This window comes from Rhinolophus hipposideros (genome assembly GCF_964194185.1).
Source record: "Rhinolophus hipposideros genome assembly, chromosome: 25".
NCBI lineage: Eukaryota > Metazoa > Chordata > Mammalia > Chiroptera > Rhinolophidae > Rhinolophus > Rhinolophus hipposideros.
Window position 1 is genome coordinate 21713321 of NC_138071.1, and position 17955 is coordinate 21731275.

The 17955-nt window shown below is 35.5% G+C and overlaps 1 protein-coding gene across 7 annotated transcripts in view; it reads right to left on the minus strand.

Moving 5' to 3' along the window:
- Nucleotides 1–17955, minus strand: part of BRAF (B-Raf proto-oncogene, serine/threonine kinase) — a 119381-nt gene that overhangs the window by 32857 nt on the left and 68569 nt on the right. For 2 of the 7 annotated variants that reach the window (XM_081038632.1, XM_081038636.1), the window contains exons 9-15: nucleotides 17735–17770; nucleotides 17368–17404; nucleotides 15879–15998; nucleotides 13579–13715; nucleotides 12158–12275; nucleotides 8040–8124; nucleotides 6994–7170 (exon numbers count right to left, since the gene is read on the minus strand). In XM_081038632.1, the coding sequence (XP_080894758.1) occupies nucleotides 6994–7170; nucleotides 8040–8124; nucleotides 12158–12275; nucleotides 13579–13715; nucleotides 15879–15998; nucleotides 17368–17404; nucleotides 17735–17770 (710 nt within the window). The remainder of the gene's footprint in view (nucleotides 1–6993; nucleotides 7171–8039; nucleotides 8125–12157; nucleotides 12276–13578; nucleotides 13716–15878; nucleotides 15999–17367; nucleotides 17405–17734; nucleotides 17771–17955) is intronic. The other 5 variants (XM_081038633.1, XM_081038630.1, XM_081038635.1 and 2 more) reach the window with 3 other exon arrangements.

Genomic DNA, 17955 nt, shown 5'->3' on the forward strand with positions numbered 1-17955 from the left:
AGACTCCAATTCAGTAGATCTGGGGTGGTACCTAAAACAGCATTTCTAGAAGGCTCTGAGGTGGTACACAGATGCTATCAGACCACATTTTGAGTAGCAAGGAATTAAGAACGGGTTTCGTGAAGAAGGGTAAGATCAAGTTCATTCATGTTTTTGATAGGTCAAACAGATTGAGGACTGAGAATTGAAGCGATGGATGTAGTAACCCGGTAACTATCTTACTAAGAAACATTTCAGTGCTTCAGGGACAAGACTGATTGGAATGGGGTCCAAGATAAAAAGGGAAGGAGGGAAACCAAGAGAGTGAGTAGCAACTAATCTTGAGAAGTTTTAGTGTAAAGGAAAGAAGAGAAATGAGTTGATAGCTAAAGAGGGAAGTGGGATTAGGGAGGGCCTCAACTTTTTTATTATGAAACTTAAGCACAGAGAAAAGTTGAAAGAATAGTACATAAATACCAATATGCCTTCCACCTAGATTCAACAATTGTCAACACTGTACCAAACGTGCATTATAAGAAAACTGTTTTAAAATGGGAGAAAATCCAGTGGAACAGTTAAACCTGATGATAAGCAGGGGAGATTTACTTAAAAGGTGTCAGAGTAGGGGGAAAGGATGGGATCTAGTGCACAGAATTGGAAGGGTTGGCTTTTACTGTTAATGATAAGGCAGGAAAACTGGGTAGGAATGTAGGTGGGTGGGTAAATGTGGTGGGGGTCTCTAATTTTCTTAGTGAAACAGCAAGCTGACTGTTCTTGGAATAGAGATGTTGGAGGTTTGAGGACAGAGGAGGTAGGGCAGTGTCTAGGACGCGAAGAGCGAATGAACTACTGAACTGAAAATCTGACTAGTGTGTGACACTAAGGGCTCCCTAGAGGTTGCTGAAAGGACTAAGTTGGAAAAGCAGCCTGGTGTAAAGGTTACGGGAAAGCACGCTGGAGTCTAAGTGCCTGGGGACAAGTTACCTGACCTTTGAATACCCTAGTTTCTTTATCAGTAAAATGAGGATAATAACAGGATCCATCTCACAGGGTTGCTGAGGATTAAATGAGGTCATATATATAAAGTACACAGAACAACGTCTGGCACGTAGTAAGTACTGTAATTGCCAAATACGTTACTATATATAAAAAAAACCACGGAATATAGTTGGTATGAAAAAGAGGGAGAGAGTGAGTTACTGGTAGGTTCGAGAGCTGGGGTCAGAACGTAATATTTGTTGACAAATAAAGATGCTTAAAATGTGACTAAAAAAGGGCAAAATCAGTGGATTCCGTATTTAAAACCAACAACAAACCATTGTGTATAATACCAAAATAATGCATTTTAAAAGGATACATAACATACATAAAAATAGTAATGGTAATCCTCTCTCGATAGTAGATTACTGGTGGTTATTTATGTTTACATTTCTTGATTATGTATTTCTTTATAACCTTTATTTTGAAATTAAGAAAAACTGCAACAAAGCATAATGTAGAATTCATTCATATGCTCACCATCCTCCATCCTGTGAAACTTTTCATACATTTGCCCCTTGTCTTTTGTCAAAGTTTATACTTGTAAAAAGGTTATGAAAGTAAAACATAACCGTAGAATCTTTTTTATTAAAAGACATAAACAGTTAGAATGTTCCAGGTAAAGCCAAAGCCCTTCCGCCTGCCAGCTTTCGGCCATTCCTGGAGACACCCACCACTGAGCTTGGGGTGTGCCTTCTAAGCCTCATTTTAATACTTTCATGTACACACAAATACACACACACAACAAAAACAAAACAAAAACCAAATATGAAAAATGTTTTCTTTATAAAATTGTAAGTGGTTTCATGTTGCAGCTTGCTTTTCTCACTTGACATATTTTGAATCTGATGTTGATAGATATGATTCATTTCTGCTCTACACTATTCCCTTGTACTCGTACGTGTCAATATTTTATTCACCCAGTCCTCTACTGATGGACATTTATGTTTCCCATTCTTCACTATGTTGTGATTTCCGGTATTACATCTCTTCCTATACACATCCTAAAAGCTAGTGTGTCTTGGAAGTAGACCACTCATTTTCCATTTTAATAGATACTTCCAAAATGACTGCAGGGTGGTTAGTTACACTGAGCCTATCCCAGTAAACAATTGTCCTCATCTCTCCCAACACGTGATCTTGTCAGAACTTAGACATTTTGCCTATTCCAGTGAGTAAAAAATAGTACTTCTTTGTTTTAGTTTGCATTTTTCTGTTTATCAGCATCTTCCTTTCTATTATTGTTTTTATCCACCAGAAAATCATGTTCACTATAAATATTTTTTGATTAGAATTATTTTCAATCATTCATACATGTTCACCATCTTTTCAGCTTCAATTCATCCTATTACACAGGTTTATTTATGAGTAAAGGGGACATGTTCTTTATTATTATTTTAAAATAAGTAAATTGTGAGGATTTATCCCCAAATTATTTTTAATCATCTTATATGCAGACATAACACTTCTGTGACAGACCACAACTTTCCCTACGTGCCTCCTAGATTGAACTTTTAGTAAATTTTCTCACGAAGCTAAATTAAAAATTATACCATAAATATTATACTGACATTAAAAATCCTGCAAAGAAATAAATAGCCTAATGAATTTGACCATTCCTGAAATTTCTTTAGTAACAATATTCTTGAAATAAATACGTTGGTCTTTAGGCTGAATCAATGATTGTCAGGGGAGAAGATGATAAACGTACTGTACAAACCCTGATTGCTCAGAGTCAGTCTGTAATTACCGACTATTAGAATGGCTCTGCTCTCTTGAGGTAAAACTAGGAATCAGAAATGATCTTTCACTGAGGAAAGACAGAACTTACTCCACAGGAAAAAGGTTACCCATCCACTGTCTGCTTATATTCTGTAATCCAATAAAAGGGGACATATTTGAAAGTCCTAATGATTTAACTTTCCAAGTTACTAAAGGCTTTAGCTTGTGAGTGACTGCAATCCCAGCACTTACTACACTGAGTCAGTACGCCTGCTCTTAGTCTGCTGATGCCGTGGGACTACAGGATAAATTGTGGAAAGCAGTCAGAGAAGAGCACCTTCAACAGCATCTGGAAAACATTCAGGGGGCAGGTCATTTTGAAATGAGAGCTTTGCAAACGTGTATTATTCATGGCTATTTAAATAGTCTAAGGACTTATTCGTCAGCTATATCTAGCTTGTTCTGTCCTTTGTGAAACAATGGTGGAGGACAGGGGAGGAGGAACCAGACATTTAATAATCATGTTTAAATAACTGCGAAAGATGTCATTTCCAGTATACTGTAAATATCAACATTTTAATATCCTTTTGTTATTGAGAAGTCTCTTTTAAAGCCTCTGTTCTTGTTTTATGGATAGATCATCTTTTATCACGGAGGAAACATAGGTTTTTGGGGAGGGGTATCTCTTCTTGCATTGTTTGTTTGTTCCTAGTAGTTGCTTTCCCTCCATTTGTTTTAGTCTCTCATTGGCATCAGAGACATTCCCTCTGATGTCAGGTGAGCCAGAGATAATTTGTCTTACTCAGACTGAGTGAGGGACTGAAAAGCTGTCTAAGTGGTAGTATACAGATAGGCTTCTTGTTTTTGAACTTTCCTGTATAGTGATCTAGGTGGAATCTCTGATGTCACTACCTTTCGGTCTTTCCTCGCGTCAGTAAGACTCTTGAGGGAAGACTCCCCGATCTCTTGTGTGAAGGGGAAGGTTTGGTTGCTAGCATTCTGGGAACCCACAGACAGGAACAATGCTGGGGGAATTCTCCATTCATCACTCAGTAAGCAGTCATTCAATACCCGTTTCTGGTAGAGTAGCCATGCCCATGACCCCAGTCCACTGATACTTGTTTTCCCCTCTCCAGAGAACAAACTTCCAGTCTAACGTCAGGGTAGGGATGGGGCAGTCCCTCCGTGGCTCAGGACTTTTCATGTACTGGCCCTCCTCTGGAGATTCCTGGCACTGCCAATGCCTGAGACTTTTGAGATTCTTAGGTGTAAATCAGGTTGGTTTTCATTTCCCCATTGCCAACTAACGAATTAGCTTTCTGGGCCTACCAAGTCCACGATCACTTCTCCATCTGATTTCTAGCTTTTAAAATGTTGTTGCTATTGTTTCCTCCTTCTGTTACCTCCATCCTTATATGTCATGCCTAAAAAAAAAGTCCTTCATTATAGTTCTAGTGGAGTTTCAAAAGACAGCAAAAATGTGTCACCTTATCTGCAACTCACACAGCCATTTTGTGTTATCTTTATTTTGTTTTTAAATTTATTGTGGTAAAATATATAAATAAAATGGCCATTTAACCATTTTTAAGTGTACAATTCAGTGACATTAAGTACATTCACAATATTGTGCACCCACATGTATACAAAATTTTTTATTATGCCAAACCCCATCCCATTTGTTTTTTTCTTTAATTTCTTTCAGCAATGTTTTGTACTTTTCAGAGTATAATCTTTGAACTCCTTGGTTAAACTTATTCCTAGGTATTTTACTATTTTGGCTACTATGGAAATGAACTTGTTTTCTTTCTGTTTTTTAAGTTAACTTACTAAAAGTTAAATTTACTGTGGTGACACTACTTAGTAACCCTATATAAATTTCAGGTGTACAACTTTATGCTCTATTGTATACTCTACTGTGTGCTCACCATCTGAAGTCTGGTCACCTTCCATCACTTTGTATTTGACCTCCTTTACCCTCTTCGTCTTCCCCCCATCTCCTTTCCCTCCCCTCTACTAATCACCACACACAGCCTTCATAGCCAGGTATACTCATTACACAGTGAGCATTACTTAAAAATGTAAGCAAAGTATTTCAGAGTACATAGACTAGAGAGGTTTATACTTATAGATCTCAAACTTTAAAGCAATGGAATAATAGTGCCTCCTCACTGACTAGCCTCCAGACTACAGAACTATTCCAATTGGATAGAGTTCTTCTCTACCGTCATTTCTTGTCTTAATACTAGCACTTCGCTGCCCCAGCACGGTCTCTAAAAATATTTTTATTACTAGGTATTCTTTGCTGCCTCTGTTTATAGCAAAAGCCATTCCCCCTCTGTTATCATTACTTCGTTGACTACTTTTCCTTTTCTTGACATTTCTCAGTTATGGTATGAGAAGGATTTGGCTTCTTTCTTCTGAAAGGTAAACTTATCAATAATGTGCAGTTGTGTTTAATCCTTCTTTCATTTTTTTCATTTCGCAGATATGTATTGAGTACCTATCATAGGCCAGGCCCTGTTCTAGGCATTAGGGATAAAACAAAGACCCTGCTCTCATGCATCTTGTATTCTAGTGGGAGTGACAGACAATACAAAAAATACGTCATGGAGCTGGATGTTTAAAACAAACAAACAAACAAAAACAAGGATGGGGTAAAGAGAGAGGTGGTGGGGTAAGGACATTAGTAGTGTATAAGGCGATCAGAGAAGGCTTCTTTTAAAAGGTGACATTTGAACAGAGATAGGGAGAAGCGCTATAGATATTTATGGCATGAGTACCCCCAAAGAGAAAATAACAAGTACAAAAGGCCCTGAGAGGGGAGCACATTTTGTGTGGGGGAGCAGACAGAATAAGCTTTGTTTCTTTCTCAGTGTTTACTGTATTTGCCATGGTTTACTCTTGACCAGATTTTAATATAACATTTCAAATTTGAACAGACTCTGATTCTAACTTATATGAAAGGCTAAGATTGTTTGAAATTTACTGCATAAGTGGAAATGTTATTGTTAAGGTAATACTGTGCTACAATAGCCTCTTGGCTCACTATAGGCTTGTAAGCAATCTAAATTACAGATATATTGCCTATTTTGAGACAGAGAGGGAAGGAGAATGAGAAGATTTTAGAGCCAGATTTGGTTTTCAGTCAAGTGATCTTGCATCAAAGTTCTAGGTGTTAGTATATATATATATATATATGTATATGTGTATATGTACATACACATATATATGTGTGTGTGTATATATATATATATATATATATATATATATATATATATATATATACCCTTTCATTTCATTCTAATTTTATGATGTAAAAGTAGCATAGTGATTATGGGAAAAGAATAATGGTTTAGGAATCAGAAATTCTGAGTTAAACACCTTTGCTGCCTCTTAGTAAATGTGTGGTCTTAGACAAGTCATTTAAAAGCCTCAGTTTCCTTATCTGTAAAAAAAGAAAATAAAAATATCTACTTTTTTATGACATTATAAAGATAAAGTGACATAATGACCTATGCATGTGAATGTCATCTGTATACTATAAAATGTTAAGCTAATTTAATATACACACGTATTTTTAAACTACAGCTTTCGAACATATTTTTAGTCACTTAAAATTTTTATCTAAGCGCTTTCAAAATTTATTTAATTTTACTTTTTGATTTACCTATTCATTTGTACTTAAGAATTGCATGCAAAATTTATTCTTCTAAGTCAGTTATCTATTTTGGTCTACGGTAAATTTTATAAAGTTATTTCTTATCTTTCAAATTACATAGCAAAATTCAATGGATATGAACAACTCAAATTGAAATCCTCAAAAAGGATCAGGATGCAGATTTTCATTTTACTTTATTTCATGCATATGACCACTTTGCAATAGAAAATATGGGCACTTGGAAAAAATCATTTGAACGGATAACTAACAATTATTTTATGTACTTCAATAACTGCTAATGACTTTTTAATGGTTTTTTGCCTGCCTATTTTTGTTTCTTGAACCTTAACTGCTTAGCTAAATCATTGCATGCAAAACAAATCTGTAGTCACATATTTATTACCAAATACTATATATGTTTTATAGTCCGTAGAGACAGACTATTTTATCTCTTAGTATCATATTGCTAGCCATTAGTTAAAAGTGTCCACATGTTGCTGGACAGTAACTTAAAAAGCAGTCTAAAACACTGCTTTACAACACCCTCAATGGTCTTCAAAAGTAATGTAGACGAGATTTAACAGAATGAAACTTACTCCATGCCCTGTGCAGTCTGCCGTGCGATATCTATAAGTTTGATCATCTCAAATTTGGTCTCAATGATGTGGAGATGGTGATATAAGCTGGAGCCCTCACACCACTGGGTAACAATAGCCAGTTGTGGCTTTGTGGAATAGCCCATGAAGAGTAGGATATTCACATGTCGAGTTTTCCTGTAAAAAGAAATGTGATAGTAAGCAGTAAATGTCGATACACTTCAGAAAATATTAAAAAAAGAGGCCAAAACAGTCTACTTATCCGTAAGATGTTGTCAGAAAAAGGTATTTTTAAAAAGGCAACAGAAGGATACATTTAGAAGAGGCTCTAGTAATTGTGTAGTCTAACATTCTACTCTTTACAGAAATATCTTTTTTTAATATACCTGTCAGGCAATAAGGGGTTGCTTAAATATCTTCAATTATGGAAGCTCATCACTGAGACTGAAGATTATTTCCCCCATTCTTTTTTTTTAAAAGTAGTTCCAGTATTAAAAAGCCTTTTGGGGTTTTGAAAAACTCATTTTCCTACAACTTCCATCGCTGGCTTCCCTGTTCTGCTCTCTGGAATGAAAGAGGGTAAGTCTGCACCCTCTTGAACATGACAGCCTCCTACAGACCAAATGTCCTCAGTTCTGTTAACTGCTTCCCCCCTAAGTTACAGCTGCAGAATCCTCCGTGTCTAAGTTGGCCTCGGCTGGACCTATGTTAGTCTGTTAATGTTCCTCAAGTTCCAGGGCATGATATAATCTCTAACTGTGTTCTGCTAAGATTTGAAGTTTGAGAGTATTATTTCCACAAGTGGAAGTATTATTTCTCATAATCGAAAACTATGCTTCCATTAATTCACTCTAGGCTTAGTTCTTCTATCAGCTGTACAATATAATATTGCATACCACTTAAAAGAATATGGTGAAAGACGAAATATACTCAAATTCTGTCTTATCCATTTTGAGTAAATCTGTACGACTAACAATGGCTACCACTAGAAAACAGGAATTGAGGAAGATAACTTCGATGGAAAACAGTAATTCACACAAACTCACCTGAGTACTCCTACTTCGTTTTTGAAGGCCTGTAACTGCTGAGGTGTGGGTGCTGTCACATTCAACATCTTCACTGCCACATCACCTAAAAGGGAATCGTCATTTCAAACGTCATTCTGATTTTTCAAATTTAAAAATATTTTAAAATAATGGGTATTTTCACTAATTACCACAGCCTTAAATCTACACCATTATTGTTTTATGGCATAATAAATTAGACCATAACTTCCTTAACTACATTCATTTTCTAAGGATAAAAACTAAACAAACTGGCCGGCCCGGTGGCTCAGGAGGTTAGAGCTCCGTGCTCCTAACTCCAAACGCTGCCGGTTCCATTCCCACATGGGCCAGGGGGCTCTCAACCACCAGTTTAATTCCTAGAGTCCCGCAAGGGATGGTGGGCAGTGCCCCCTGCGACTAAGATTGAACATGGCACCTTCAGCTGAGCTGCCTCCCAGATGGCTCAGCTGTTCGGAGCATGTCCTCTCAACCACAAGGTTGCCGGTTCGACTCCCTCAAGGGATGATGGGCTGTGCCCCCTACAACTAGCAACAGCAACTGGACCTGGAGCTGAGCTGCGCCCTCCACAACTAAGACTGAAAGGACAACAACTTGAAGCTGAACGGCACCCTCCACTAGGATTGAAAGGACAACAACTTGACTTGGACAAAAAAAAAAAGTCCTGGAAGTACACACTGTTCCCCAATAAAATCCTGTTCCCCTTCCCCAATAAAATCTTAAAAAAAAATAAACAAACTGACAATGACACTCTTATACTAGTATTTTAATATACTAATTAAAAAAGAACTCCCAACATTGTTTTTCTCTTGGAAATTTAGTTTTACCAATTAAGTACCCATGGTATTTTCCTGGTTATTTAACAATATTAAATTAGATGCATTTACTAACTGAATGTTAAAACTACAGATGATAGGCCCAATGGAGTTTAACTAAAATAGACAACTACAAAACTTCTTTATCAGAGTAGTTAACATTTTTTCCAAATCCATAGATAATTTATTGCTTTTGCTTAGAAAAGTTATTAAAATTGTAATCATAATAGTAAAAAAACAACTTTATATGAAACAGGTAGAACTCATACACACTGCCAGTGGGTGTGTAAACTGGTACAACCACCTGACACACACTGTTGGCAGTAACTACTAAAACTGAACATATGCATATCCAGTGAGACCTCACAATTTTTTTCTACCCTGTTTCCCCGAAGATAAGACCTAGCCAGACAATTAGCTCTAATGCGTCTTTTGGAGCAAAAATTAATATAAGACCCAGTATTATACTTTATTATATTATATTACACCGGTCTCACATAGGACTGGGTCTTATATTAATTTTTGCTCCAAAAGATGCATTAGAGCTGATTGTCCGGCTACGTCTTATTTTCAGGGAAACACGGTAGGTGTATATCCAGCAGAAATGGACACGTATGTTCATCAAATGACACGTGTGCATAAGAATATTCATAGCAGCATTGTAATAGCCCCAAACTGGACACTATGAAAATGCTCATCACTCAGTAGACAGAAAAAGGAATCATTTTATAGTCACACGATGGAATACTATATAGCGCATGAATGACCTACAACTACACATGGTGGTGGTATAGATGAATCTTATAAACAACGCTGAGTGGAAGGGGCCACACACAAAGGTCCAACCCGTATGATTTCTGTTGTTATCGGGACAGTGGTTGCCCTTAGGGAAGGACGACAGGAAGAAGACTTCTGCAGTGCTGGTCAGGTTCTGTTTACTGACTCCAGATGCATTACTTTCTGAGAGTCCACCTACTTGTACATTTATATGTACTTTTTTTGCACGTATATTATACTTCACTATCATTAACTAACTTTTCCTGATTATCAAAGTAATACAGTGCTCACAGTAAAAAAAAAAATTAAACATTTTGAAAGCATAAAGAAAAAATTTCCCATAATCGTGTCACTTAGAAATGACCACTGTTAATATACTGATGTATATCCTACTAGATGATATACACCTTATCAGTGTGAATTATTTATATCTATCAGTGTGAATTATTTATGCATACATATGAAAAGATAACCTAAAAAGATAGGTACTGAAATACTGATGGTCATTTTCAAATTATGTTATATCTATTTTTATGTAGGACCTTATAGAGATATTATACATGTTGCTTTGTAAAATTTAATATGCCACAGACATCTTTCCATACAAATAAATGTAAATCTACCATACTATTTTAAATTCTATATAATCACACATGGAGGTTATAAATTCTTCCAATATTCTATTAATGGGTATTTACAGTTATTTCCATTTTTCATTAATATTAAACCTCTACTGAATCTGCTTGTACACATATCTATTTGTTCCTGTCCAATTACTTCCTCATTATAAAGTTCTACAAAAGGAATTGTTGGCTCGATATACATATAGCCAAATTGCCCCCCAGAAAATTTGTAGCAATTTATTTTCCCACCAGCAGCATTGCAATCCCAATTCTAAATATTACCAATTTTAAAAATTCTTTGTCCATTTGAGAGGCAAATAATGATTTCCATTTTCTCCTCCTGCTCCTTCGTTTTTCTCAGCATCATCTCACCTGCTCTAAGATCTTATTTATGTTATTGTCCTGCCTTCCACTGGAATGGAAGTGCCCTGTGGTCAGGGACTTTTCATCCCTGTAGAAGTGATAATATGATAATAGCCGGAACAGTGCTTGCTGGGAGGGAGGCATGCAACAAATGGTTTGTTGGATGGATAAATGAGGTGTTGTCTCCTGTACTTTTGTGAGAATTTCCAGGTTTACTCTCCATTTTATGGGACCTAAAGCTCATTGTACTGGGATGCCTTCCTTACGAAAAGCAAAATTTCAAATAAAAAAGTGAAACCAAAAGTTTATTTAGAACAAAATAGGCATAGAAACAAATTTCAAATTTTAAAAAGGTGACAAATACCATCAACATTGCACAATTCATTAAAATAACACAATGTTTTTGTTAATTGCCTAACAGACCTCTACAGTATTCCGCCCCTCCCCCCAATTTATGGCTCATATTCTGATTGGCCCTTTATATGACAATGATTTTATTATTATTTTTATAGGAGGAGTAGAGATAGATTTTTTTCTAACATGCTTGATCAAAATTTGAAGTTTATTTTTGATAGTTTAGATAAGTTTCTCCCAGCTTCATATATACCATATATTTTTTATGTACCATATATTTTTTATGTACCATATATTTTTTATGTACCATATACATATATACATATACCATATATGTACCATATATTTTTTAATGTTTTTGATGGGATTCGCAAAAAATAATATTTCTCTAAACTGTGTTTATAAGGCACAAACCTACAACAATGTTATATACAAGTATGCCTGTATGTGAAGTCTTATTTTTCAGATATTGCAATCTATCATATTTGACAATTTGCTTCCATCTAATGCAGTTGTCTAGATGGAGTCTCGTAGTCCCAGATACAAAGACACTGAAAGTTTGCCACCAACAGTATTAAACAGCCTATGGTGGCAAATATTTGGAATGTTCTTGATTATACCTTAGTCAATTTTATATAACTTTTATATGTCATATATTAGATCAAGAATTTTATAGAATTTTTCAGAATTATTGGTCATATCAAAATTCAAACATACCAGGAAATGAGTACCTTCCACTCATCACATTACTTAAGATTAGCCAAACACCTGCAGTGTTTTGATAACTAGTCAGGCTGAACATTTTTAATTTTTCCTTGCCATTTCTTCCTTTGGTAAGTACAATTTAACATGTTTACTTGTGGTTTATAATACAAATAAAATAATCAGCAGAAAAATTATCAAAGAAAAAACATCTTGGGGACTAGTTCACCTGGAGGATCATCATCTTTAAAAATTACTACCGTAATATAATGACAGGAAACTTGCTTGATGTGAATCCATAATTTTTCCCATAATTTTTGTTAGAAACCTTTGGAGGACTCTTGAAAATGATCAAAAAAGCTTAAGATGCAAACAGTGAACACTTCCTTCGATACTTTTCTATAGGAGTTGTTACTCATATGCTCTTAATAGAACTTGTGACAAGGTCACCGTGCTACGTACATACCATGCCACTTTCCCTTGTAGACTGTCCCAAATGACCCGGATCCAATTCTTTGTCCCACTGTGATCTGGCCATCAGGAATCTCCCAGTCGTCACTTGAATCCCGTCTACCAAGTGTTTTCTTGATAAAAATAGTGCAAAAGTCAAGCCAAAGCAAACAAAAAAGGAAAACCTTATGTTTCACACTAAGTATTAGGTTGGTGCAAAAGTAGTTGCAGTTTAAAAGGTTAAAAACAATTGCAAAAACCACAATTACTTTTGCACCTACCTAACACATTCCCCTATGCCTGAAAGGGACATAAGTTAGGAAGAAATAAGATCTTTTAAAGAAAAAGAATACTCTGGAGGAATAATAGTTGTATGATTCTTACACTACAGAACTTTAAGTGAAGGGCTAAGTCAGTATTAGTATGAAAAAAATTTATTAAAAACTAGAGATTTATTGGGTATTAAACATATATATTACTAAAATCAATAAAACAGCCTTTTATTATTTGGAGTATTACTAAGGGCAAGATAAGTACTATACATTTGTGACTAGTTTTGGCTCCAAAAGCCAAAAATTTAACACACTATGGTTACTGCTAATTTACCTACTTATTCTCTCACAGTCAGTGCTAAATTTCCTCATGTGATCCAGTCTCTCAAAAAATTTATCAACATACACAATTATTTTGGTAGGGTAAAGAATCCACGTATCCAACATACACTGTTAATGTACTATCGCTAAAACGTAATTATTAGTTTTTAATGTAGATGTATTTTGTAGCAGAAAGTTATTTTTTCAGATAGGGAAGAATGTCATTTGGCAGATTTTTGAATTTCAGACCAGCCCTTTAGAACATACATGCCTAATACTGCTTCCTGAAATACTAGCTTATTGTTTTTCCTAATTTTAGAAACAGAACACTACAGATGACCCACGAATAATGTGGGGTTTAGGGATGCCGACCCTCCCGTGCAGTTGGAAATCCATGTATAACTTTTAATTTCTCCCAAAACTTAACTACAATTGTCCCTTGGTATCCCTTGGGGATTGGTTCCACAACCAATACTATTTTCGATCCTTGGTTGGTTGAAGCATGGATATGAAACCTGGGGATATGGAGGGCCGACTGCATATTTATTGAAAAACATCCACATGTAAGTAGATCCATGTAGTTCAAATCCATATTATTCAAGGCTCAACTGTATTCTTACTTTTCCCAAACTGCCTTTTACTCAATTACATTAGAGTTGAGAGCAAATATCTGTGTTGCGCAAATATGCTTTATTCATAAATATATTAGCTTAAATTTATTTGACTATGGGAATTCTATGGCACATATGAACATATCAGTATATCTTTTAAGGTGACATTACATGTGGCTATGACTTCTGTAAAGAAACAACTTAGAGGAAAAAAAGAGATCAGGTTCTCTCACCATTCGATTCCTGTCTTCTGAGGATGAAGATGACTTCCTTTCCCGCTGAGGTCCTGGAGATTTCTGTAGTGCTTTCACATTAGTGAGTGAGCCTGGTAATGAGGCAGGGGGCGTGGCAGACAAACCTGTGGTTGATCCTAAGTTAGTGAAAAGAAAAATGTATCCATTAAAGGGAAATCAAGTATGTTCATTTACTGGGGGGGGTGGGGAGATTTACTTATTTAAAAAATGCAGTGCACGTTCAAGTAGACTTTAGAAAGAATAGGCCAAAAAGGGGCCTCATTTGGTGATTAGTACTATATTTTCTTTGTTTTCTGGCTAATTTAATGACCTTTAAAACATCTGATTACAGATATACACTTTGCTTATTGGTGCATATTCTAAGAAAAAGAATCTCTCTAAAATAAGAGATAAATACTAAAAAATACTCCCAAGGTTCTCTTTCTTTGATAAAAATAAAAATAAAAAAGCAAAATTAACTTAAAAGCCTATGTGAAAGATAAAATTTTATTTTACGTTGCGTCAGCAGCCAATCAATATAAAAAAGATGGAAATCCTCAAATGGAAACATATTCTAATAAATGGCCTTAATGTTGAAAATATCTACCTTTTTCACATTAGCTGCACACACACACAAAAGCCTCCACCACATACTACACTACTTAAGAGTGAGAGACACTGGTCAGTTCCATTGGTTCCCGGAGGCTTATTCTACTAAACAAAGATGATCTGCTGCCTGCAGAACCACCTTATATAAACAAAGTGAGCAGCTTTCTTAGACTTTGAGGAATCCCTGCCTTTGGAAATGAGAGCAAAGGAGGTGATATGGCCTCTCAGCCAAGTTACTACAAACGGAAATAGTCTATCAGCCTAGGGGTGAATTCTTTGAAAGTAGACTGTGTTGACAGCGTGGCATACCTTTCTGATGGGTACTCTTTCAAATGCTGGCTCAGTGGCAATAATTCTAAGGACCTGGTTCAGAGAGGTTCAGGGCAATGCCGCCCAGTGGGGCCTGAGCAGAGTTAAGCTGGGCTGAGATGTCAGATAATATTTGCATATAGGGCACAAAAAGACTTCAAGAAGAGTTTTTAAAAAAATATTACTATTCTTGAGGGGATGTCACTATCTTTCACAAAACAAGATGCCAATGGCAACATTTAAATGTTAAATCTGTGTAGAAATTTTATCATTACTACATCACATGTTATCATGTTGAATTTCCATGATCTCATACGTAATTTTCTACAAGAAAATGGTATCTGGAATGTTTATTAAATAGAGCACAATCCATTTTCTACCTTCCACTGATAATTTTCAACATCATAAAGCCTTAACTTTGCAGTTCTGATCTCAGTACTGTATAGTATTATTTATTTCACTTATACTACTCAGTACCCTACGACTTCCAGCTCAATTTATGGATTTTCTGAGAAACAGGTGGGCTGAGAGCAAAAAATCTGAACCACCACCTCTACATTCAGAATAAGTAACAGACACTAACCAGCAAAAGCCAGAAAACATAATTCTTTAAACATGTTTATAGCAGGACACCTTCCTCAATTTTGACTAAAATGGAAAAAAGAAAAAAAAGGAGTTTAACCACTAATTAAAGTATGGTAAGATAAAATGGGCCAGTGAAATTATGCTTCTAACTTTCTCCTCATATTAGGGCATAACTGAAAATCAATCGTCACATTTTCTGAAGTATGCTAAAATACTCCAAATACATTAAAAATCTTTTTAAAAGCTCCCTACATTTGATATAATATAAAATATACATGTCCTACATTTTTTAAAAAGTACACTGCTGATATTACAGAAAAATAAAGCCAAAAGTCTAGTAAAATTTCATAATAGGGATTTCCATTTCCATATTTTTAAAAAAAACCCACAAAAATTGATAAGAAATATTAAGTCATCAAGGTTATCACCTAAATGGATTAAAATAAAAGGCATTCAAATCAAAGGACACACTCCCCCTCCCCCACATACATTATTTATTGCCACCCACTGAGTTTAAGAAGTTACATGACCAAAAAGCAAGTAATGTAACCAGAAACAGGATGGAAATCTTAAGACTTTTCTTGCTTTTAAAATTTATGACAGACAGCACACAGAAGCTTGTGGTGGTGAGTATGTGTGAGAAGCACATTCAGAGCATTCCAGCCAGGCCAAGCAGAAAATTAGTACCGAAAACTCTCACACTTACAAACACACGCTGTGAGGGTGAGGCACAAACAGTATCTGTAGTTTATATTTAGTTTGCTTTGGGTGAAAACAAGAAAGAAGAGCCCAACTACCTCTGAACACTGGGCCAGGCTCAAAATCAAACACTATTTCACTGGGGACAGAATGTAGGAGGGGACTGGGAGTCCGGGATTGGTATTTCCGAAGACAGCGCATCAGCTGGTTCAAAGGGGCTGTTAGAAGAGAAAGAGAGGGGCAGGCAAACATAGGAAGACAGACACACAGAAGAAATGAAAGAAGTCATGGGGAATAAATAGATGAGTCGAAGCCTGCTTCACAAAATAATTCTGGAGGTTTAAAAAACTGCTCATTTTCATAAAATCCCAATGATTTTTTAAAAAAGTGACCCATAAATAAAGGACAAGAAATGCCACTTCATTTTAGGTACTAAGCAGGCAGTTTTTATGACTAAGTTAACTTTGTGATGCTAAAATGATGGCAACATTTAAATGCTGGATGTATTGGGCAAAATTTTCAAAAGCCACAGCTACTAAGACATACGAAAGTCAAACTGGCAGCAACATTAATTGGTGGGTTCATGGAATAACAAACAGAAAAGAAAACTTTCATAACTATGTGCTATAGTAAATACTAAGTCCAAAGTATATCATTTTTAGGGCTATTATTTTGGTAGCTTCACAGGTACATAGAAACATAACAAAAGATAGTTTGTATAATGTTTATTCAATATGAAATATGTTTGAGTCTGGGGTCAGACATTTTGATGATAAAGCAGGTCCCAGTGAGGAGACCAACTCTAAGCAAGGCAAGCAGGTAGTGTAGGTCTTCCTTATTAGATAGAAGACAACTAAAAAGGTAAGCATGGAGAATCTCTTGGAGGAAAACGTTAAGACAGTTTCAAATACCATCTCGGAAAACATTACATTTCTTATTTAAAAAGTATTTTCTTAAGCAATGTTTTCTTATGCCCTCGTTTTCACTGGGTGCTAGAGTATAAGATTAAAATTCTCTAAGAAATCTCAACTTAATTTCTCGTTTGCTTATTTTATTTACTGGACTAAAAAAAGCAACTGGGCTTTTCTATTAGGGGTCCACTCTATAAAATGTACATTTCAAACCCGTATAGAAGGCTGAAGGGAAATGCTTGACTCGAACAAACTGAGAAGTTGTGACAGGCAATCCAGAATGATTTAGGAAAGTCAAGTTTTAACTGGTTCTAAGCTCGATCTTTAAGTATTAGTGAAGGTTCCCAAAGGAAATTTTGCATCTGCAGGTTTGGGATAAATAAGTGGGTGAAATAACTAAGAATCTCTCTTTGATAACCTCTTACACTGTAGATAGTACATTTAAGGCTCCTTTTTATGTCCTCTCTTTTTCTCTACTCATGTTATAAATTAGTTAAAATTTTATTAGACATAAATGATCAATACTAAAGAAAAACAAAAAATATTTTGGGTTTTCTCTACACATTTTTCTCTGTGTCTGTGTTTCATGGAAGAAGCAAATATAAAGGAGACAAGCAGCAAAGCAGTTGCATTTTTCCCTGAGTTTTTCTTTTTTTTAATTGAAATTACCACTTACCTCCATCACTACGAAACCCTTGGTCTCTAATCAAGTCCTACAAATAAATAGTAATGTATATTTTATTCAAAGCATATGGTAAGAAAGTAGTAACAACAGTGAATGTGCCACTAAGCATTGACAGAAAGGTTAATTCAAAATAATAACTGTTTTATAATTACATCACAAAACAGAAAGAATAAGGAATTAGCTAGTGAACATGACAAAATTAAAAGTTCGAAGCACTTGCCAACCTAACCCTACACTGAAGGGATTATCAGTCCTGATCAAATGTTGAAATCCATTTCAGGCCATTCAAAACCAATGGCTGCATCAACTCTTAAAAAAATTCTACTGGCACATATTAAGAGCCATAAAATGTTCATACCCTTTGATCCTGTAATTCCACTTCTGGGAATTTTTCCTAAGGAAATAATTCAGAAGAAAAAATGACATGCACAAAGATGCTTAGTGCAGCATTTTCCATCATAGTAAAAAAATTAGAAATAATTATTTTCCTCTTATAGGCATATTGACATTGGTTAAGTAAGTTAGGTGTATCAGTTTAATGAGTATTATGCAGCTACTAAAACAATTACGAAGATTGAA